Below are 24040 nucleotides of genomic sequence, written 5' to 3' on the forward strand. Positions count from 1 at the left end.
AATGCCCTGGGAGAAGAACGAAGGCCCCACAGAAACTGAGAGCCATTTTGAAACCAGGGCCCAGGGGAGAAGGACCCGTAGACATCGCCCAGTGCCTTCCCATGTGACAGAGGAACGCCAGATGCCAGCAACCTTTCCTCAGAGAAGATACCTTCCTCTTGATGCTTTAACTTGGACATTTCCGTTTCATTTGAAATGTAAATTTGTAAGCTAATAAATCCCCATTGAAAAAGCCAACCCATTTCTGGTATATTGCATTCTGGCAGCTTTAGCAAACCAAAACAGGTCTAGATGAGGAAGGTGTTGGAAGCGACTGGCCCTGTACTTTCCAGGAGAAGGGGCTCTCTTGCCCATGGCAGGTGTTACCCTGTTGTGCAGCTGGTACCTCTAGTTCTCATGGAACATTTGACTCATCCAGCCAACTTCCTCTGCTCAGATGTCATGTCACCAATTAGCTTGCTGGTCATGATTTGGCTTTTTATGTTAATTTCTCTACAGGAAGGATGTGTGACAAAGGACATCTATCATGGCACTTATCTCAGTGTTATAATTGTTTGCTTGTCTGTCTGTTACAGCAGGCTGAAAGTTTCTTGTATCCTCTCTAAGCACAGTGCCTGGTTCAAAGCAGGAACTCACGAAATATTTGCATAGTAAATGAAGATAGGCAGGAAAAATCACATCTAATTTGGGTGGAAGTGGGCAGTGGCCAAGGAGAGCAGAGAAGAAAAAACATTTGCAAGCTGGGCCTTCCTTGAAGTGGGAGTTCTTCAGAGAGAGGTATTCATTCAACATTTACTAAGTCCTTGTTATGCTCTAGTCCCTATACTAGTAAACACTGGATGTACAGAGATGATTGACACAAAATTCGCTTTCAGGAATTCCATGGCCTAGAGCAGACATTACAGGCTGAGGGAGCTACATAAGCAAAAGGCTGGAGCCTTGAAATTTCTTGATGGGTTTCAAGGGCTAGAACACAGCTTGTGAGGCTGGAGATTAGGCTGGAAAAGGGTTAGACTGTAAAGGGTCACTAACCCAAATAGGGAGCACTGGATGGTGATATGAGCCTTTATATCTTCCTTTCACAGGTCTTTCAAGCTGGATTTTGGACTTTATCCTGGAAGCAGCAGAGAAATCAATCGTTGGAGACTTTTAAACAGATGGGTGACATAATCAAATGTGTGTTTTGGGAAGTTTCCTTGTGGTAACGTGGTGGACAGACTGGCATGCCTGCATACCGAGAGACAAGTTAGAAGGCTACTGCAATAGTCCTAGCAAGAAATGGTGAGAGCCTTGAGGAGGAACATGAGGAAGGGACAGATGTGAGAGGTTCTGAACGTAGGTGCACAGGTCGTGGTGACCAATCATCTGTGTAGGATGAAAAAGAAGTTTTTAGGGATGACTGAGGTATCTGGGTAATGCTTTCAACTGAAATTGGGAAAGAGGACCAGGTTTGGTATAGGAGGTACAAGTAATGAGTTCAAGTTGTATATTCCGAACAGAGGTGACTTGGGGACATCTGGGTGAGAAATTCTGCCGGTTACTGGAAACATGGATCCAGTGCTCAGGGGAGAAGTCAGGGTCAGAAATAGCGGTTAGGGGTTAATAGCACTTGGGTGGTAAATGAAGTCTTGGAGAGAATGAGGTGCCTCCTGGAGAGTGTGTTGAGGGACAAGAGGCCAGGGATAGAAACTAAGGCAAGGACAGAAGCCATTCTTCAGAGCTGGTAGAAGAGAAGCCCTGAAAGAGAGAAGAAAACTGACCAGAGAGACAGAAGGAAAATCATGGAAACCAAGAGAGGCAAGTGTTTTAGGGTGGAAAAGGCTAGTAGTGCCAGAAAGGGGCACTTAAGTCTATTTTAGAGCTTGGGGGAGTTTTACCTAACAAGATGACATCTAAGCTGGTCGTGAGGATGAATAGGAGATGGCAAATGGGATAATGTCTGAAAAGGGGGATGTCAGATTTGACAATCAGGATGGCTGCAGCCTTTACTAGAGAAGTCAATGGTGGGGACAAGACAGTAAAGAGATTTACTGAAGAGTGACTAGAAGGTGAGACAGTGTAGGTGGCAAATATAAACATTATTTTATTAAATTTGATTCTGAGCAGAAGGAAATAGAGGGATAGGCTGATAGTTGAAGGGGGGAGTTTTCTTAGGATGGTGAGACTTGAATGCATTTACCAGCAAAAGGATAGGGAGGTGAGAGACTAAAAATTTGAGAGGCAATAATGGATGGAGCAAGGCCATGGAGAGGTGGAAGGAAATGGGCTCAAGCTTTAATCATACTACACTTCTCCATGTCAGGGAGTTTTATACCACTGAGTTTTGCTATGCCAATCCCTTAGCCTAGAGTATCTATTGATTTATTAAGCATTTACTCAGCAGCTACTGGGGCAGGGATTGCACTGAGTTCTGGGACTGCAGTGGTAAACAAGACTGAGGTTCTCCTCTCATGGACTCAGTACAAAGGGCTGAAGAGGTGAAAAAGAAATTTCAAATCAGCGTGGTGAGAGCTGCAAGAAGGGTTAGCACTGGACATGATGGGAGCTCCTTGGAGGGCACCCAACCCAGGCTAAGTGCCTGGAGGATCTTCCTGAAGTAGGCAACATGTGAGCTGAGACCTGAAGTAGGGGTTAGGCAGGTGGGGGAGTTTGGGGAAGAAGTAATTCCAAGCAGAATGTTTCCCTACACATCCCCACCCCAACTTTCTCTAAATCCTAGACACCCTGTAGTGTCCAGGAGGCTCCTCCTGGGCCTCCTTCTCCCTACTCCCAGCACATAAATTTTACCCCAACCTAACCCCCCCCTCCCCTTTCCTATAGCATAGTGGCTTTTACCCCCTTGATGATTACAAACTTCTAAAGAGAAGGGACTGGTCCTAGTAATCTTTGTATCTCCAAAAGTAGCTAGCACAGTGCTCAGCAGATGGTTAATGCATAAAAAATATTTTTTGATTTGAAATAGTCTTAGGCACAAGGACCTCTATTATGGCTAATAAGATCTCATGAGGACCACTGGCAGGGGTGAGGCATAGAGAGGAAAAGGGAAAAGGGGAGAGGAAAAAGTAGGCATAGGAATAAAAGTAAGTGTGAGAGAGCAAGAGAGAGGGCAAAGGAAAGAAAAAGAGAACAAGAGAAAGAGACAGGGAGGGGGAGAATGGAAGAAGTTACAAAGAGAAAATGACAAACTATATACACAGTGGGGAAGGGTAAATTCCAAACAAATTCTAAACACAACTCTTTGTTCCATGAAACCTTGTCTTTGGATTCTCTTCTGTTATGGGGAGAACCTCAATACTCCCTCTGCTTTAGGGGTGTCCCGTTAGAATCTGATTCCTAGTCATGTTCAATCAGTTACATACATCACTGCTGCATTTTCTAAGAAGCAGGGAAGAAGCCAGGAGAAAGGGATGAAAAAAGCCCCACAGACTAGACAGAATTCAAATTTTCTTCCCTCAAGAGTCTAAAGGAGGGAGGCCAGTAGCTGTGTCACATTTCTGAGGTGGGTGTACAACTCATAAGCTAAGTCCTCCAGTATAGCAAAAACTAAATTTGTTTTGCCACTGGATATATAAAGTCAGGGAGAAAAAAGGTGGCAATACACATTCTGGAATTGGCACCAAGGCTTTCAAACTCCACCTCTTTCAGGAAATGTTCCTTAACGTGTGGAAGGCGGTACTTTTTCTCCCTCTCCCAGCCGTCCACGTCCCTTCCCTTCCCACAAAACTAAGCCCTATTTAGAACCGTATTTATCTATTCATCAGCCTGATTTTGCCTCCCACATCATCTCTGGATCTACAGCTGAAGTCTTTGTCTATGTCAACAGGATCAAAAGAGATCATGAAAGAACTCTGAAAACTGTGTAAGTCGTGGATGGCGATGATGTTCTCTGTGGGTGTCAGTGTCATCAATCCAAGATTGAAAATTTCCTGGAAAAAAAAAATAAACAAGGTCTCTTTGAATTTCTTCTATAGTAAGCAGCATAGTATCATATGTTGGTGATTCCAGAATTAATTTGAATTGAAGATAAAAAATTTTCCAGCCAGCGATCAAGTATATGAGGGAAAACACACACACACAAACTTCTGGCTTAAAATTCAGAGCAATACGTGTCCTATAAGAAATTGGTGAAACCATCCAGAATCTTAAGCAGTTACACAAGAGTTAGGTTTCATGAGCTTTTGTCAATTAAGTAACATCTTTCCAAAGAGCCATTAGGAATAATCAGTTACCTTCTCTTTCTTGCATACATACCCTCTGTCAATTTTCATAAGCCCAGAAAAAGTGCAATTATCAAATAAAATTATTTTTGATTAAAAATACTAGCATAAGAGGAAAGTAGTAGACTGGGTATAGAGACTGAAGTTGAAAATTATGTGACGTTATTTTTGAGGTGTGTTTTTGGTGGGTCATTAAACATATTAGATAGTTGTTATTGCCTTAGGCATGTAAATGCAATAACTCATGTCTTGTCATGTCCTTTCTTGGGAAGTAATGTGTTGTGTGAAGAGTACAGCTAGAGCTGAAGGATGTTGCTAGGAGCTTACCTTATAGTCTATAGAGATGATACTTTCAAGGGTTTTTCTCTGGAACTTGACTAGCCTTTGCTTATAAGTCTTTTGGGGGATGAACTTTGTTCAGAATAAGAGCCTGAGCATAAAGATATTTTTAACCATCATTTCACTGGTTATATGTGGTTATATTAGGGCCTTGATCAGGAATGCGGTTTTCAAGTGCTACCAGATTCAACATACAGCTAGCCAGCATTTAAAACTTAATATTTTCAAAGACGACTTTTACTCTAAGATTTCAATCCTCACAAATACATTAACTATAGGGCTACTTAACAAGAGCTCAAAGCATAGTTTGATCAACTGTTTTTTTCTTCTTTCATTCTATCCATCTCAGACAAGAAGAGGAAGGTATGAGTCTATTTTTAAAGATGTTGAAAGAGAAGCCCAGAAAGGATAACTCATAGGGATTTTGTCAGGAGGATCAAGCTTTGAGTTTAGGGAGTTCCAAAGCTAGAACCCAGAACTCCCTTATTTTTATTCTTTCATCTCAGTCATGCTGCAACTTGTTTCATACATATCCCTGCTTGGGGTTGTTGGCGTTCTCTGACTTAAAGGATAACTTATTTCATATATAGCAAGACACTGCCTGAAGGATGTAACAGCCAATCAGATGGATGGCTCCTTTCTTGCTCAGTCAGTCAGAGTCCATGAAATACTTCTTTAGGAAAAAAGGAATGCTAACTGGGGGCAATGACGAGGCAGTGAAATAGAAGAGAAGACAGGGGAAGTTGCCTTGAGAAGAAATGGTGAAGGCAAGGTATTCTTGGAATAGGAAATGTAATTAAATAAGAATAGGTTGAGGTGGTTGGGATAACTATAGTAGAAACAATCAGGGCAGGTCAGGCAGAAACATATATTTAATAATTTAAATAAAATCTGCAAATTTTATTCAGGCTGTCCTCTAGCGGCTAAGATTGGGAGTCCATCTAACTGATCAAAAAGACAATGAAAAAGCACTGTTTTTTTAGTTGACCAATATCCACCCATGAAGTTTGCAAAAACAGAACCATCTGTTGTGTAAGGAACCATGGAGAGATTCTGTTATTTATAGAAACCTGAGTGGCAAAACCAAGCACATTAATGAACTTTTTTTTCCCCAGTTCACTAATCTGAAATTCACTTTTCTAGTTTCTCTGCTGTCAACATGTACCCTGTTTAAATAAAAAAAAAAAAAACATTCTATTTGAAAGCAGACAGACTTGCTATGACTAATTTAAGAACTCCCAACCAGACTTTTCCAAAAATACGCTGCAATTGACAACACTGTAAACTCAAGTCTAAAGGGGATATGATACAACTACCAACCCTGAAGCTGAATCAGATTTTACTGCTAGTTTGGGTAGAGCAGTCTACAGACTCCCATAATCCTTACAAGTTCCTCCTATGAGGTTTTAAAATTAAACCTTCCTTTAAACAAATGTTTCCAATGGGTGAATCTTCAATGGACTACCTTAATAATTCTAATTTTTTCCCCTCACTTTCTAAAATGGAAGTGGTTGCAAAGAAAATTTATTTTAGGGGCCAAAGTTGCTAGTGCTTTGTAGATATCATATGTTCCCTTTTAAACACATATTTCTTTTTTTTTTTCTTTTTTATTGAGATTGTTCAGACACCATACAATTACCCAAAGATCCAAAGTGTACAATCACTTGCCCCTGGGTACCCTCATACAGCTGTGCATCCATCACCACACTTAATTTTTGTTCAATTTTTAAAAACTTTTCATTACTCCAGACAAGAAATAAAGTGAAAGATGAAAAAATAAAAAAAGAAAAGGAAACTCGAATCCTCCCCTATCCCTAACCAACCCCCCTCAATTGTTGACTCGTAATATTGGTATAGTACATTTTTTACTGTTTATGAAAAAATGTTGAAATACTACTAACTGTAGTATATAGTTTGCAATAAGTATATATTTCTTCCCTATATGCCCCTCTATTATTAACTTCTAATTGTATTGTCATACATTTGTTCTGGTTCATGGAAGCGATTTCTAGTATTTGTGCAGTTGATCATGGACATTCCCCACCATAGGATTCAGTTTTATACATTCCCATCTTTTGACCTCCAACTTTCCTTCTGGTGACATATATGACTCTGAGCTTCCCCTTTCCACCTCATTCACACACCATTCATCACTGTTAGTTATTCTCACAACTTGCTACCAATACCCCTGTTCATTTCCAAACATTTAAGTTCATCCTAGTTGAACATTCTGCTCATACTAAGCAACCACTCCCCATTCTTAAGCCTCGTCCTATATCTTGGTACCTTATATTTCATGTCTATGAGTTAAACACATATTTCTTAATGAAAATATGTTTACACCCTTTGATAAAATTATTTTTGAAAAGCTAACACCTTTTGTTAGATTTGCTTTTACAGGAATATCTGTGTTTATAACTACTCTCTGTATTACGGAGGAGGAAGCTGGAAATCAAAGGAAGTGATGATTCTCTTCTAAGAGTCTACAAAGGGATGATACGATCACATTTTACTCAGTGACTTCAATTGATTTTCCTATGAATTCATTTGTGGGAGTGGGAGAGAGGCAAACATAAATGACTTAACCATTTACTGTGTGTCTACCATGTGCCAGGTACCACACTAAACACATTATGTCCTTTGTCTCATTGAATCGTCTAAGTAACACTGCACGTTATCATCTACATTTTATATGAAAGAACTGAAGTTCAGAGAAGTTGAGAGAATTCAGTGTGGGTCACCCAGCTAATAAATGGAATACTTGACACTAGTCTGTCTTTGATGTTGTGTTAAATAGAATATACAACCTATTTCTTGGAGCTTTGTTCAGCGGTCACATCTGATTAATGACTCTAAATCCTTTTTGCTCCGTAATTGTTCAAGTAGACTCATGCCAAGTGTGACCTGGTTCCTTTGTAATTATGTTTAATGAGAACCTACGGGCTAGAAACTGTGCTAAATAGTTTATTTTTTTTTTTTATTTTTTGCACCTTATCTCCTTTAATCACTACAATAAGAAATTGGGTTCTCTTCATTTTATAGATGACAGAACTGTACCTTGGAGACGTTAAGAAATTTGCTTAAGGTCGCCGAGTAAGGGGTAGAGCCCCGACTAGACTCCGGGTCTCTGACTCACGTGCCAGAGTGGGCTTTTCCCAGGACACAAGCGTTTCAATTTGTTAATTCCCGGGCTGGAGAGCCACAGTGTTGATTTAATATTTTTCGACTGTTTGTAGTGCCCTGGGAAATGGCACTTCGATGAGAATGTTGTGGTGGCACCAACGTCTTCGTCCACCCTGCAGGAGGAAGGCAGGACCGGGAGCATAGAGGGAGAAGCTATTACACTTATCAGAAATAGAAGTGGTCGCCTTCAAGGGGAAAGAGCGGAGGGTCCCAGGACCGAGAATACTCCGGGGAGTACGAGATCGCCAGAGAGGCGGCAGCTTTGGTCCTGCTTTGGTCCTGCGGGTTGCGGTCAGGCGCCACAGGGAAGTGGAAGTAACAGGGCCGAGCCCGGAGGAAAGTGACAAATGGGGAACTCCGAGGGGCGCCCTCACTGTACGCCCTCCCGAAGCCCCATGGTCCCTCTCAAACCCGAGTTTTGGGGCGGCCGGGGCTCGCAGCACCCCTCTGGCTCGCAGCTCCGCCCCTGCCGGTCCCGGAAGTGACGCGCAGCGGCTGCGATGACTACGGCGTCTGGGAGGGGCCCACTATGGGGGTTTGAGTGTGGCGGCTGCAGCGAAGCGAGAGATAGGCCCGGATTCGGCGAGGAACGCCCCGAGCGCGCGCTCGACGGGTAGCGGCCAGAAGACCCGCGCGCTAGCCGCTGGGCCGCTGCCGCTCGCCACGTGCGGAGGCGGGAGGACCGCGACAACTGCTGCGGCAGCGAGAGATGCGGCCGGGTGCGGGCACTCGGTGGGCTCGGCTCAGCCGTCGCCGCCTTCTGCTCCGCTGCGGGGTTCGCAGCGGGTGCCGCGCCGTCCTCGAGTTCTCTGCGTGAGGAGGCTGCTGGCGGAAAGGCGCATCGTGTTCGAGGCAGAGACCGAGAGGGAGCGTCGCTGTTCGGTGAGCGGCCAGCCTTGCGCGCCCCGTCGGTCCTATGTGGGATTCTCGCGGCAGCTGCCCCCACAGTGGCCCAGAGCGGAGGTGGGGGCCGGGGGGCTTGTGGCACAACAGGAAGTGAGGGGGCGGGCGCGGGCGCGGCGGCGGGGGCTGCGGGCACGCGCTCCCTTCGGGACCCGCCCCTTGCCGGCCCTGCCCGCTCGGCCGTAGCCCGCGGCGCAGGTGGACGCGTGGGCATCTCAGATGCTCGGCTTTCACTGCCCCTTATTTGGTCCCGTGAGGTCCCGTGGACAAAAGGTGGCGGTGTTTTGTTTTTTTTTTCCATGCGTGGGGGGGGCAATTCTGACTTGATATGTAGTGACAGGAAGTTGGAAAATGAAAGTACAGTAATTCAATGCTTACAAAGGCCCCAGTGAGGTTGCGGCTCTCCTCCCGGACTGTGATCTCCCCTGGGGCACACGGTCATTCGTATTTCTTCCTCTCCCCAAGTTAGCTATTCATCCGGTGTCAAGTTTCATTTCTTTTTCTGCTACTCTCCAGCATCCTCTCCCACCCCCTGTACTTTGCGTTTAACGTACAGCTGCAGCGAAGCTGGTAGCTTCTTCATTCCTGGGAAGATCGATTGGAAACATCTTTTGGGGGCGGCATCTTAACTGGCATTGGCAGGAAATGAGGGGTATTGTTGACTAAATTAGTGAAAAGGTACAAAGTTGCCTTTTTCCAAGGTTATTGCTATTTGAAGTTTAGGGCATGTAAATAAAGACTAGAGTTTTGTTTGTTTGTTTTTCTTACTCCTCATCAGAATGGTTCGCTCATTTACCTCTGATTGTTGAATCAACCCCCCCCCCCCAATGCTGTGTGGAAGCTTGGTGCTTCAATACTAAAATGTTTTGTGATTCATTCCCCCTACCTCAGGGACACTTTCTTTGATTTGATTTAAACCTTAAAATTGCATAAGGGGGAAGCCATTGCATTCTTAGGGAAATGTCTCTTTAAGTTTTACTGTAATGTAACAGTGTACTTTTTTAATATTCTCTTGTAGGGTCCTGTATGGTTAGATGCATCAGGTTACTTTTTGACCCTGATAATTATTTTAATTCAGTACTTGGCTTGATATGTTTCATAATTTTATTTTGTTTTATTTAAGCTGTATGCCAAAGAATTTGGAGGCTTGTTTATTATTTTGGGTCTTAGCTACTGTTTCTGAAAAATAGTTGGGCTATGGGTCACCACAGCAACTGGGTTATGTGTATTATAAACATGTTTAGGGTGGAAAAGGTTCATTTGATAGACTTCCTTTCCCTAGTAAGTTATTTCAGTATGCTCCCACTTTCACCTTAGCATAGGAATTAGTTTACTACTGTCTTTCAAGTATTAAGGTTATAGTCATTACCGTGTTTTCAGCATTTAACCCCTCAAAAATCAAGCTTCATTTGGATCAAATATTTCCTTTCTCATTATACTTATACTAAAGAAACTCTTCTCAAATTGTAATTGCAGGAAACTTGGGATTTTTGTGAGAAGGAAAAGAAAGCATCTCCTCTCTCCCCTGCTTTTTTTGACTGATGGGTAACAACAATAAAAGTTTATTTTTTAACCCTTCATTTTGCCTCTAATTTTTAGTAACTGCCTTCTGGAAAATTTTCCATTTTGTTCTCTTTTATGGCTGAGAAAATCATTGAAGTTCATAATTAATGCCACACTTTTAGGAACTAAAATGAAGAGATTCAACTTAACCACATACCCAGGAGTTCACGAACTTTTCAGTCAAAGAATAACCTGATGTCAAAATTGAATGAATAAAACATTGCGTTAAAGTACCCACTGAAGATGTCCACTTTTATGTCTTTGTTAATATTTCTCAAAAGAAAATTCATTCCCAGTACTTAAGTCCCAAGCTGCAGTGCCCATTTTCTTTCTCTTTCAGCAAAGTTCTATCTCAGACACATTGTAATGTGCTAAAGAGGCATCAGCATTTTTCACAACAGCTAGGTTCTGTCCAGAAGTATCCAACAACTCACCAACATTTGATACAATACCTACTTCTCCACTAATAACCAAGGGGAAAAGTGAAGTTAACCTGCACCACTTTGAGAATACCCATACTTTTGGAAACCTCCTTTTTATTGTGGAGTTACTGTGTTATTTCTGCCTTTTGCATGTATAGTTTAGCCATTATAAACTAGTATGTCTCAAGCATTATCTATATGATAAGTATTACGGTTCCAGGATTTGGCTTTTGGAATTTTGGAATTTTATCAAAAACAAATGGAATTCTACACACCAAATTTGTAGTAGTTAGAGATTCCAGTTCTCTGTCTCTTTTTCCTTTCTTCAGTTCTCATCTCTCTCACACGCATACTTATACCCCTACCCCCTATAACCGTTAATATTGTGAAGTTGATGTTTGGAAATGTGGAAATTGAGTTCTGTGGTTAAGCTCTTGTTTACTAGGGAGCAGTTTTAACAGGCTTACACTAGCAAATATTTGTTTAAATGGAAAACTTACGTAGAAAAAGTAACATGCCAAGAATAGGTATCAGAAGAAAGCCCTGTCTGGCAGACTCAGCAAAATGACAAGAATAACCCCCCCTCCCCCATAATTAATGAGTAAGATATAAAACCACTGTTTTAACACAGTTTAAGTAAGGCTATGGGAAACTGATTTCTAATAGACATGGTTATTTAGCATTAAGGTAGCACTTGTATTTGTAGATTATCATCACTTATTATCTAATATGTAATACTTCCTTACAGTCGTCTGATGTGAATGCTTTAACTATCTGGGGAGGTGGTTTCCCTAATGAATAAAGTACGTGACTGAGATTAAAGACACTTGGATTCATGGCTTTATCATCTACATTAACTCTGTTTGTGTCTATAGAATGCATCTCTTACTTTCTATTCTTTAGTATTTTCCCATTTCTGAACAGTAGTCTCTATGCAGTCAACTTCAAAGTGATACTGTGAGGATTACTGGATGACATTTTAAGTATTTCAGAAAAGTTACAGAAACTCAGATATTTTCCATTCCAGTTCCTTGTCTCTGCCCTTATTGGAAGCAGATGTATTTGATCTTAAGGATCCCATCCTCTATGAGTTATACGTACTTAGAATTAGGCTTCTCAGCTTAACATGGAATATTTGTAGCATTAGGGTTTTAGTTTTTTTTTTTGTGGGGTTTTTTTGGGGTATCTTTATTGAGATATAATTCACATACCATAATTCACCTATTTATTCACTGTTCATCAGTTTAGAGGTTTTTTGTATATTCACGGATGCAACCATCAACACAATCTAAGTGTATAACATTTTCATCATCCCTGTAAGAAACCCTGTACCCATTATCAGTCACTCCCCATTCCTTTCCCCACCTCACTGCCAGCTCAAGGCAACCCTATTCTGGACATTTCATTTAAATGGAATCATACAATATGTGGTCTTTTATGACTGACTTATTTCACTTAGCATGATGTTTTCAAGGTTCATCCCTGTTAAGTGTCAGTACTACATTCCTTTTTACGACTGAATAATACTCCTTGTGTGGGTATACCACATTTTGTTTATCCATCTATCAAATTGATGGACATTTGGGTTGTTCCTACTTTTAACTATTGTGAATAATACTGCTATGAAGATGTACGTTCAAGTTTTTGTTGACATTTTCAGTTCTCTTGGGTCTATATGTAGGAGAGGAATTGCTGGGTCATATGGTAACTCTTCTGTTTAGGATTTTGAGGAACTGCCAAACTGATTTCCAGAGCAGCTGCACCATTTTACATTCCCTCCAGCAACATTTCCTACATCCTCATCCACGCTTGGTATTGTCCATCTCTTTGATTGTAACCATCCTAGTTCGTATGAAGTGGTATCTCGTGGTTTTGATTTGCATTTCTTATAATGACATAACATTGAGCATCTTTTCTTGAGTTATTGGCCATTTGTGTATCTTTTTTGGAGAAATGTCTTTGCAAATCCTTTGCCCATTTTTTCCATTGGTTATTTAGTTTGTTTTTGAGTTGTATGAGTGCTTTATATATTCTGGCTATGAGTCCTTATGAGGTACATGATTTGAAAACATAGTCTCCCATTCTGTGGATTGTCTTCATTTGATGGTATCATTTGCAGCACAAAAGTTTTAAATTTTGGTGTAGTCCAATTCATCTGTTTTTGTAGTGTTAGGTTTGTAATGGAATTTATTTAATTTATTTTCAAGCCCTATTTTGGTCCATTGAGATTTCATTCCTAGATTTAAGAGTCTGTTTTGTAAAGGTGTTCAGTTAGAGACTTCTTGGGAAGAGTTTGTATGTATTTGGCCAGATTTTCCACCCTAAAGAATTCTTCCGAATAGACAAGATGTTTTGAAGTTTTACAAGAAAAATAACTTTATGAGAACATTTCCTTGCTGCTCCACTGCCTAAACCAATAGTTCGCAACAGGAGTGATTTTTGTCCCTCCTCCCTCTGAGGAGGGGAGACTTTTGTCAATGTCTGTAGACATTTTTAGTTGTCTCAGCTGGGCTGGGGTTGCTACTGGCATGTAGTAGTTAGAGGCCAGGGGTGCTGTCTGACAAACAACAATACACAGGACAACCCCCAAAACAAAAAGCATTATCTGGCCCAAAATATCAGTTGTATTGAAGTTGAGAAAACCTGGCCTGAGCAGGGAGATCCTAAACCTTGAGGTATTGAAAGATTTTTCCTCTATTCATGTCTTGATAATCAAATAAAGGTTGCTAATCAAATAAAAGGAGGATCCATTTGGATAGAACCCTGTGGACAGAATGGTGACAGAACTTGTGAAATTAAATCAGGGAACATTTTGCTGAATTCTCAGTGCTGCCAATATGTAGAAATTACATTTATGGTAATGGAAACTATTTGCAGAGGAAATAGTAGTGAAGCAAAAATAGATTATTCACTACACCTCAGTCCCTGGGCCACTCTGAGATATAGACACGCGCATGCACACACACACACACACACACACACACACACACACCCCACACCCTGACAAATAAACAAACTAGGTTGATTTAGTTAGATGCTGAAACAGTGGTCTCCTCAGAGAGTATGATAATATTATTAAGATAAAATATAGTAACAATGATTGGCAACACCAGTCTGCTTCTATAATTTATGGTATGAGCTTTATCCTCTCTGTAAGTTGTTTGTTGCATGAGAAGAAGGACTTTTCTTAAGCAGTGTGGCATGGCAGTTTTAAGAGTTTGGACTCTGGATTCATACAGCTGGTTTTAAATCTCAGCCCCACCATTTATTGACTTTTGTGACCTTAGGCAAGTTACCTTACCCCTTTTATGAATCAGTTTTTTCATATGTAAAATAGGTATGCAAAAGTATCTATCCTACAGGATTGTTGTGGGGTTGAAATGAAATAATACATTGAGAGCACTTAAAACAGTGCCTGCCGTATGGTGTTATGTAAGTGTAGGCTGTCTTATCCTATATCTTACCTGTTCCTCTTTCAGCTCACTGCTATGGACAGTGCTATCACCCTGTGGCAGTTCCTCCTTCAGCTCCTGCAGGAGCCTCAGAACAAGCACATGATCTGCTGGACCTCTAACGATGGAGAGTTTAAGCTTTTGCAGGCAGAAGAAGTGGCTCGTCTCTGGGGGATTCGCAAGAACAAGCCTAACATGAATTATGACAAACTCAGCCGAGCCCTCAGATACTATTATGTAAAGGTAATACACATGATGATCTTGATAGTAGATAGAGAACCTCAAAACAAGAATTGTTCCTTCTATTCTGTTGAGGTTATAGGTAATAGTGTCCTGGGTTATTGAAATGCAATTTATTTTAAAGCTTTGGCAGTTTGGAATTAGGACAAAAGGTGGAAATGTTCCAGCTGTATTTCTACAAACTCTTACTCAGTATCCACTCCCATTTCACATATTTTCCTCCAGGTGTCTTTAAAAGAACAAGTGAGTACAGGCTTGGAGTAAGAGAAAGGAAACTTGAGATTCTTAAGGATAAATAATTATTCATCTGTGGATCATAATTTACTTTAAAATTGTCATATATAAATACTTGTGCTTGTAGGTTTACTTAATTTTTGGTTTTAGTTTAACCTGCAGAACACAGATTGCTACTTTAAAGAATAGTTGCTAAATAGAGTTAATTTCTTAGTTAAAATTGTGGGGGTTTTTTGTTTGTTTGTTTAATGTCTAATTATTCTTGTGCACTGGAATAAAAGGAATGCCTCAAAAGAATAGAATTAAAATGAGAAGCTGAGGTCTTAATTTCTTCAACCTTTAAGTAATAGATCCTATCAGCTTTCCTGTATGGAAATATTAGATAAGAAACAACTGGAATTTCTGAAGGAAGTAGGACCCTTAGCAGACGTATGTTCTAAATTCCTTTTTTCTTACCCAGGGTGTGTGGCTTGTACCTTTGGAATTATTTGAGATTATACGTCAGTGATTGTAGATTTCACACAGATGCTTGATTGAGAGCAATTAAATCTTTCAGCTTTTATGTGACATATTAATTTCGTTAAATTTAAATGTCCTTGCCTTAATTTATGCTCAATAATGGTAGGGACTGTGTTTGGTATGGCTAGATAAATTTGGATGATTTTGAAGCTTTTAAGTAAACTATGCCTAGTTCTCATATAGGGAACCTCATTAGGTTAGCTTTTTTATGAGCTGTGGGATATAAGTTTATAAGAAAGTATAAGAATATTTATTTTAATTACCAACAGAATATCATCAAAAAGGTGAATGGTCAGAAGTTTGTGTACAAGTTTGTCTCGTACCCAGAGATTTTGAACATGGATCCAATGACAGTGGGCAGGATTGAAGGAGATTATGAAACTTTAAGTTTCAGTGAAGTCAGCAGCAGTTGCAAAGATGTGGAAACTGGAGGGAAAGAGAAACCACCTCAGCCTGGTGCCAAGACCTCGAGCCGCAATGACTACATACACTCTGGATTATATTCTTCATTTACTCTGAACTCTTTGAACTCCTCCAGTATGAAGCTTTTCAAATCTATAAAGATTGAGAATCCAGCTGAGAAACTGGCGGAGAAAAAATCTCCTCAGGAGCCAACCCCATCTGTCATCAAATTTGTAACAACACCTTCCAAAAAGCCACCACTTGAACCTATTGCCACCATCATTTCAACTAGCTCAAGTATTTCTCCATCTTCAGAAGAAACTTTCCAGGCTTTGGAGACTTTGGTTTCCCCGAAACTGCCTTGCCTGGAAGCCCGGACCTCAGCATCCAGTGTCTCGACCACCTTTACCACCACACCTCCTGTTTCATCCATATCCCCTTCTTTGCAGGAGCCTCCTGGAACACCTTCACCACCGCTGAGTTCTAACCCAGATATCGACACAGACATTGATTCAGTGTCTTCTCAGCCTATGGAACTTCCTGAGAACTTGTCACTGGAGCCTAAAGACCAGGGCTCAGCTTTGCCAGAAAAGGACAAAACAAATAATTCATCAAGATCCAAGAAACCGAAAGGGTTAGAACTGGCACCCACCCTTGTGATAACAGGCAGTGATCCAAGCCCTCTGGGCATATTAAGCCCATCTCTCCCTACAGCTTCTCTTACACCAGCACTTTTTTCACAGGTAGCTCTTTCTTTTTAGTGCCACTTCTGTTTGCATTTAATCACCTTTAGAAACAAATGCAGAATTCACACTCTCATGTTCTCATTCTGCTACTTAGATTTGTCTTTAAAAGGTTATGTAAGACCACCCTGCAAGACCCTTTTCTTTTTCATATAATACTGGATGATATCTTATTTTTTGAAAAAGCCTGATAATCTCAAGTTAGAAAACAGCAGGTCCTGCGAACCTTAAGAAAAATTACTGGTGTGCTATTGAGTAACAAGTTTGTACAGTTACATTAGCTATTTATTAACTTGCTCATCTCAAAAGCATTTTAATAGATTACTCCCAGACCATCTCTTTATTAAGGAAGAAACATGTTTGTTGACCCAGTGACCCATTATTCCTTTGTATCTGAATTCAAGTGGGTTCTCTTATTTGTAAAAGCTGAGTTAAAGAATAGCTATTTTGACCTTTATCTTTCTTACTTTGTAAAAGTCATTTCTGAGTTTTTCCTGATGATAAGTTTTTAGACTTGGAGATATTTGGGGCAGAGAATAGGACATTATTAGGGTTCAGGGCTATTTGTGTACTTGCGCAGGGATAGAGCATAATCCTGATAATTCACCTGATGAATGTTTTTGTTTTGTGTATTGCAGACGCCCATCATACTGACTCCTAGTCCCTTGCTCTCCAGTATCCACTTTTGGAGTACTCTCAGCCCTGTTGCTCCCCTAAGTCCAGCTAGACTGCAAGGTGCTAACACACTTTTCCAGGTAAATTGCATAAAAGCCTGTCTTTTCTAATTGGGGCAGTTTAATCACCATGAAACCTATATTTAATAAATATTCTTTTTATTTATTTTGGAATGTCTGTGTTAATTCTGTAGCCATTCAAACAGCTCAAATAAATATTGCAGCAGTTTCCTTTTCATTGTTTAATATTTGACATAGACCAAGAGTTGTTTAATATTATAGTAGATATTGAGCTCACCAATTGTTTTCTGTCATTTTAAACACTAGAAATCCTCCATTTTTAGAAAATACTATATATACATTTTGGGGCAATGTCTGCACACAGGTCCTTCCTTTTAATTGAGAATTTTTAAAAATACAGAAATATTTTTATAATGGCATATCAAATACTCCCATTTCCTCCCAGAATTGCTATTTATCAACATTTTAAATATGTATTTTTAAAAAGGAATATTAGTTCTTCAAGGTGTTAGGAAAGGTCTTGCCATTTTTAAGCATCATTTTGCTGAAAACATGTACAATTTATAACTTGTAGACTTTTCTGTTTAATTCATTTATTTATTCAGGGGCGACTATCCTTACATTTCATAATTTAACTTTACATTTGTTCTTTGGAAATGTTAAGGAAAAAGAAGAAAATTAAAGTCTTCTGCTTCTGTGTTTGTTTGCAAAAAGTTAATTATTGAATAGAAAGAGGGTTGAAAATTTTCCATGTTTCATTTTTACATGTTTTTTCATCCTTCACCAACAGATAATTGAGTTGTAAAGTGATCTGAATCTTTAAGCAAAGTCTTAGTGCTGGTATAGTTTTAGCCTGGCATCTCCCTGTAGAGTAGATTTTAGAATGCATGATGGGGAGCCCTTTTCTAGGATGAACACCCTTTAACTATCTGTATCGGTAGAGAGTTAACAGATGGGCATTTCCTTCTGAACCTCTCTGGACCTATTTTGAGAGACCATGATTTGCTCTATAATTGAATTATACTCTATATTGCATATTGTCATTTACTGAACTTTCTAAAACTTTCATTGGGAATGAAGTGGGAAGTAAATCTGTGTACTTCAGGGAATGAGGGAGGGTATAGATTTTTTTCTTTTTCCAGTCCATCAGGTAGGATGGAGAGAGTTAATATTTATCATGTAGGAAAACAGTGTTTTTTCTTTAAAGTTTTTGTTATGACATCATATTCTACCATGATGAACAATTACTTTTGAAGGGAACAGGTCCTGTGAGCCATTGCAGAAGCCTGTTGTATTCTGCCTCGAGGGAAAGAAAGTAAAAGTTGGGGTTGAGTAACAAAATGGTGATGTGTTTATTTTCTTTCTCAGTTTCCTTCTGTACTGAACAGTCATGGGCCATTCACTCTGTCTAGCCTGGATGGACCTTCCACCCCTGGCCCATTTTCCCCAGACCTACAGAAAACATAACCTATGCACTTGTGGAATGAAAGAACCATGGAACGAAGAAGCAGAGAGACAATCATCATGATTACATTTGAAGTGCACAATTAATAATTCCACAAAGCTGATAATAGACTCTTGTGATTTTTGACATTCCCCATTGAATAGGATTCCATTTGAATAGGTCTCAAGTTGGACTGTGTATAAAAATGCCTTAATTGAAGTCCAAACTCCACTTCCTCCCTCCTTGCTTTCCTTCCTCCCTTTCTTTCTTTTTTACTATTTTGAGCTTTGTGTTAAAGAAATTTTTGGTGAGATTTAGTCTCTATGCTTTGCAAGGGCAATTAAGAACCAAGTTACTCTTTCTGGCTATTGGAACCCTTTGGCGAGGAAAAAAAAATTATGTTGAGTATGTTATTTAAAGAAATATTAGTTAAATGAAATTGGCCATATGTTTAGGACTAAGTGTGTGCTCTGTTGAACCACTAGAAGTGTGCTGTTTATAAGCAGTGGAGGAAAAAGAATCATTCCTATTCATACAGAGTAAGATTGGAGCAGTACTACTGGGAATATTATATTTTGCTGTGAACTGTGACATATGTAAGCAACTCCACAAAAAGGCACCTTGTTTACATTTATTCAGGATGGGTCTCTTAGCCCTATTCTTAGCCCTATGTGTGAGCTTGTCTGAACCTGTCAAAAGAGCATGGAGCTAGTCTGTTTCAGCATAGGAAGCTTTTTAAACCTGGGCTTTAAGATAGTGTTTAGAACATCTAGTGAGACTATGATCCCGCCCAACACCTAGCATAGAAATGTCTGTTGTCTTTTGCCACTCACATTCTACAGCATGGTAAATGATGGCTGTTATAAGAACCTAGGTTTTTGAAAATTTAAGGCATCTTTGAGGAAAGGATTCAAGTGAACGATTTGAAACAACATGAAGGACTTTTTCCCAGTTAGAAGACACCCAAAAAAAGGACTCTCTTTTATTTTCTGTTTATTTTATCTCATTTTCTACTGTATATTTATCTTCTTTCCTTTTACATTTAAGGTTTTTAGAGGTTGTGATAGTTTTAAAGATGTAATTAGGAAGGTGAAATGCAAAGTTTGGTCTCCAAATCAGGAGTGAGGTAAAGATGTGCTTTTCTTTCCTTCCTTCTTTCTTTCCTTCTTTCCTTCCTTCTTTCTTTCCTTCTTTCCTTCCTTCTTTCTTTCCTTCTTTCCTTCCTTCTTTCTTTCCTTCTTTCCTTCCTTCTTTCTTTCCTTCTTTCCTTCTTTCTTTCCTTCTTTCTTTTCTTTTCTTTCTTTCTTTCTTTCTTTTCTTTCTTTCTTTCTTTCTTTCTTTCTTTCTTTCTTTCTTTCTTTCTTTCTATTAGGAGCAGAGTTTGTTTGGGAATGCTCATACATAGGGTTTGGATTGTTTATGGTAATGGTGAAGAATTTATGTCTTCATCTCTAAATTAACACATTTATAGAATATTGCTATATAGTAATCAATGCCAGGTGCAGACAGATTGTTGATCCCCTGGCTGAATTGAAATCATCATCACAATGGAACCTTTTGTTGATATATTTTTGGCCTTAAGGTCCAGAGGAAATTATGTGGCACCATTGCCACTACCAACCTTCCCATCTAACTGTTCTTTTAACCTAGAAATCCTGAGTCATATGAGCCAAATGGAATGAGGGAGTAGAGACTTGAGGACTCAAAATGAGAACGAAACAAACCAGCATCTTCCAGATACATTATAGTCAATTAAATTTATTTACAGTATAGACGAGTTCTTGTATAAGACATCTGTGCTAGCTCAGTAGTAGTGGACGGAAAATATTCAGGGAGCTACCTTTAATATATGCAGTGTTGGAGAGTTGTTACTGGTTCATTTGTGGCTGTCAGTTGAAATTTCTGTCCCTGAGATGTGCAATAGTGGTGTTCAAAAGGTAGTGTTCAGTAGTGATGGGAAACACATATTGGACTTTGTCCTCATATTGAATTACCTACTTTGCATGCTTGTTTGAAATTAAACTTCTCAGCAGCACTTTGCAAAAGTTTTGTTAGGTTAATTAACATCTTGTACTTTAAATGATAAGTAAATATTGATGGCTTAAGTTAACAAGAAGTTTTAAATTTTGAAAGCACAAATGTTTTGTCTTTTTAAATTAAAGGAAAAAAGCCATTGGTTTGTTTTCAGAGATAATATCTTTGATAATTCACTGTCTCAGCACAGAGGTGCCTGGGAACCAAGGGCACCATTAAAACTCAGTAAAAGCGCAGCTTCGTAGCTTTAATGAGCCCTCTTTCTGTAAACCTATCCTTGAAGCTTCTGAGAGGTGTGAGGCCTTAAGAGATTAATGATGATCTGCCTTCTCTTTGAAATCAGCTAATATGGGGAACTTCTGTGTGTGTATTTGTGTGTGTGTGTGTGTGTGTGTGTGTGTGTATTTTTTTTTTTAATAAATGTTTACAACCTTAGCTCGAGTGTAAGACAGACCGTTCTGTTTTTAGACTACCTCCTTCCTGGAAAATCTTTTGAACATCTACAGAGTTATTATCATCAAAAGGTGACATACTATTTAAGATCACAGTATTCACTGAAGAGACTTACATTTTGGTAGTTTTAGCTAGTATCCATCACTAGCCACTTTGCCAGCATGAACGTTGTTGGACAACAGTAGTCTAAGTTAAAGAAGGTAAGTGGATTGAATGGGATTTTGGAACATCTGTTGTAGGTGATTATTTTAGCTTTTCTTCTGCTCTGGTCCCTGTTCACTCAGTGGTTTGCTGGAAAATGTTTAACAAACAGCTCTTTTTGGAGGGGGGGGGGGCTCTGAATTTGCCAGTTTCTGTGGTGTAAAGTACTCCCACTGTGACTGATTTCAAGCTTCCACTGTGGCATTGAAAAGAGATGCACACAGTTGACTCAGAGCCAGTGCCAGCAACCCACTGCATTGACTCTACTGTAGTGTGGATTTTCACATAATTTCTAAAATAAATCTTTCTTGATATGCTGATTTTTAAAAATACAAAATTAAAACCATATGTCTGACTACTTTTCAGTAATCTTTTTTTTTTTAACCAATTTGTCATAGTGCTTTTGTAGTCTTACATTCCTCATGGCATTTTGTGTGTTCAAAAGTGGATACTTCCACTGATTTTTTATATATTTTTTTTCAGGTACATAATTGAAGAATCCAGAGGCCTTCAAAAGGTCAACCTTAAACTTCTTAGAATTAAAATATAGGTTCAATTTTTTTCCCAACATTTTGACATTCTTAATAGGTTAAAACATTTTTTTTTTTCTCAAATTTCGGTGGAGAAAGTAAGCCCATGTGTCTTTAAAAGGATACTGGATTTTTTTAAAAAAACTGGAAAAATTCCTTGAAGACGTACAGTTTTAGAGATCAAAAAAAGGTAGGACTGACTGTTGAATCTCTTTACCTGGCACAGTTTCTAGTTCTCTATATTATTTATCAGACATGGAGGGGAAAATAAATCAGAGACTTGGAATTCTGGAATTGTAACTCAAGGCTATTGACAGAGTATCACTTCAGTTCCATTCACACCTGGCATTGTGTGATGTCTAGTCTAACTATTGTTTCATACTTATCTCAAAAATCGTTTTGTGATTCCAAAGTTCTCAAAAGTAGCTTTGTATGTTTCTGGTGAGGCAATCATTGAAGTTTCAGAAAAACAGTCTCCAAACCTTTTGAACAAACACTTGGATCAGTAAAAAGTTTTTGAACATAAATTCCTTATTAAAAATGCATATGTACATGTTAATTTATATAGCACTGTACTAATTAATTCATGCATTATAAAACAAACAAAAATAGAAATTAAGGATAGCATAAAAAGTAAATATTGAGTAGAAGTTCTAATATTTTCTTCCTGCCAGTTTTTTTCAGATAGTTTCTGGAAACATACACTCTACTTTAAAGACCACTGATTCACATTATTGTTTCTCAGTCTAATCTTGAACAAAAAAAGATGTGTATGCTTTTGTTACGCTACATGGAATTACATGTTTTATTTTCATGTAAAATCTTTAGAAGAGATTTGGAATTTTTCAGGAGAGCTTGTCATCAATTTCAAATTATTTCTTTTTTCACAAGCTGCCAAATAACCCATTGCTAAATGTTTCCTAGAACTTCATGCTTATCATTTTTGACAGCTTGGTGTCTCTTTCCACTTCATATTAGGTATAGCTCTATATTTCTATTTTATTAGTCTGTTTATAAATTATTTTAGGCTTTATGTTATATTTTAGCAACAGATTCAGAATTATTACAAGTTACTTGATGTTAAAATATATAACAGCTTTCATTTTCTTGCTGTATTAGTAAGTGGTGTATGTGTATGACATTTTAGCATCTGAAGGGACACTTTTCTTGCTAGGTCTTTTCTATTTATCACTTCATTAACTATGTATATTTTACTTACACCATGCCAGAAATTTGGAATTGTGCTGCAGTGCCATTCTTTTTTTTTTTTTTTTTTTTTTATCATCATTTTATTGAGATATATTCACATACCACGCAGCCATTCTTAGGTGTGTAGTGAAGTATGGAGACGAGTGCAGGTCTCCATGTGCAGACACCTGGAACGCTGGATAAATTACCAAACCAACAGGGAAGTGAAAAGACTACCCATGATATAGTTTGTTATCTGAGGGAATGACAGAATATGTTATTTCTCAGATGGGATTGAGGAAGTTAATTGTCAATCCATAGTAGTATAAGTGAAGTGGAGGTCAACCATAATTGTCTTTCAGCAAGTGCTCTGACTAGAGAATGGGTAGCATAAAAATGATTTTCTAATTATCTGCTTCATTTTGGGTCAAATGTAAGTTTTCTGTATTGTTTTTAATGCTGCTGTCATTGCCTGAAACAAGGTGTCCTGTTATTCCTCTTACATCATCAGAACTGCTTACTGAAGTTACAATCTTAGAATCTCGAATTCTTGTGGGTGGTAGTGTATTAAGCAAGAAAAGAAGGTGGTTTGATTTCTTGTACCTGCTGGAACCTGTTAGTATAAAAGTCAAGTTTTGACCTGTAAACTGAGCAAATCTGAAAGTTGAGTTGTTGAGGTAGAATAAATGTTCCATTTGAAGCTGCCACTTTCTTCAAGCTACTTTTTCTGGAAAACAAAAATTGTGATTGACAGCCTGCCAGAAAATAGCAATTTCATACTTAACCATTTTGAAAGATGGAAATTCAGAGTGGCTTATGTGAGAGGGGAAACGTTGGCTTTAAGCTTTCTACAGAAACGGAAATCCAAGCTGGTGTCAATATCAGTTTAAATAAAATCTTTAACAAGAAAATATTTGAGAGATACAATGAAACATAGTAAGTATCCTGAACTTTAGCCTTTTGGATGTAATCACACATATTAAGTGACTTGGACTCTAATTTTTTTAGAGTATAATACACATCAGGAAATTTTAAGGGGTTTAAATTTTACTTTGAAATATTCAGTTGAGTCTAGAAGCTTTCTTTTCAAGTCATGCAGATGTATATCTGAGTATGTATATGTTTGTATAAACGAATGTATTGGCTGAGTGTAAATGTGTGTATGTGTATAAATCTGTTTTTCAGAGAAAAGCTATTATTATTCATCCTCTAGACTAGGATGGCTCTTAGGCTATTTTATACCAAAACTTAAAAAAAAAAAAAAAGAATTGCTGCACT

General features: G+C 38.8%; 3 protein-coding genes across 5 annotated transcripts in view; 2 read left to right on the forward strand and 1 right to left on the reverse strand.

Moving 5' to 3' along the window:
- SLC45A3 (solute carrier family 45 member 3) overlaps positions 1-6121 on the forward strand; it is a 47328-nt gene extending 41207 nt beyond the window's left edge. The window contains exons 5-6 of one of the 2 annotated variants that reach the window (XR_005215103.1): positions 1086-1281; positions 3824-6115. Coding sequence is in view for 1 of the 2 variants with exons in the window: in XM_037824902.1 (XP_037680830.1) it covers positions 1086-1205 (120 nt within the window). In the remaining variant the exon portion in view is untranslated. Of the gene's footprint in view, positions 1-1085 lie in introns of both variants that reach the window. The other variant, XM_037824902.1, reaches the window with a different exon arrangement.
- LOC119511606 (translation initiation factor IF-2-like) lies at positions 1572-8856 on the reverse strand. The gene is made up of 2 exons (XM_037806117.1): positions 7614-8856; positions 1572-3926 (listed from the first exon to the last, which is right to left on the reverse strand). The coding sequence occupies exon 1, from the start codon at positions 8854-8856 to the stop codon at positions 8110-8112; it is 747 nt and encodes a 248-aa protein (XP_037662045.1). The 3' UTR covers positions 1572-3926; positions 7614-8109.
- Positions 8133-22822, forward strand: ELK4 (ETS transcription factor ELK4). 2 transcript variants are annotated; one of them, XR_005215104.1, is made up of 6 exons: positions 8133-8621; positions 14107-14322; positions 15342-16217; positions 16856-16972; positions 18281-21043; positions 21528-22822. XR_005215104.1 is itself a non-coding variant. In XM_037824904.1 (5 exons), the coding sequence occupies exons 2-5, from the start codon at positions 14116-14118 to the stop codon at positions 18377-18379; spliced, it is 1299 nt and encodes a 432-aa protein (XP_037680832.1). In that variant the 5' UTR covers positions 8133-8621; positions 14107-14115; the 3' UTR covers positions 18380-22822. The 2 variants fall into 2 exon arrangements, 1 of the variants encoding a protein (XP_037680832.1); XM_037824904.1 differs by having other exon boundaries at positions 18281-22822.
- Positions 22823-24040: the final 1218 nt, after the last annotated feature.

This window comes from Choloepus didactylus, chromosome 2, assembly GCF_015220235.1.
Source record: "Choloepus didactylus isolate mChoDid1 chromosome 2, mChoDid1.pri, whole genome shotgun sequence".
Classification (NCBI taxonomy): Eukaryota; Metazoa; Chordata; class Mammalia; order Pilosa; family Megalonychidae; genus Choloepus; species Choloepus didactylus.

Excerpts from the sequence above, each read along its gene's own strand:
- LOC119511606 (XM_037806117.1), bottom strand. The coding sequence starts at position 8,856 with ATGCCCACGCGTCCACCTGCGCCGCGGGCTACGGCCGAGCGGGCAGGG.
- ELK4 (XM_037824904.1), top strand. The coding sequence starts at position 14,116 with ATGGACAGTGCTATCACCCTGTGGCAGTTCCTCCTTCAGCTCCTGCAG. Across the intron at positions 16,218-16,855 it reads CACCAGCACTTTTTTCACAG|ACGCCCATCATACTGACTCC; the intron begins GTAGCTCTTTCT and ends TGTGTATTGCAG. Across the intron at positions 16,973-18,280 it reads GTGCTAACACACTTTTCCAG|TTTCCTTCTGTACTGAACAG; the intron begins GTAAATTGCATA and ends TTTCTTTCTCAG.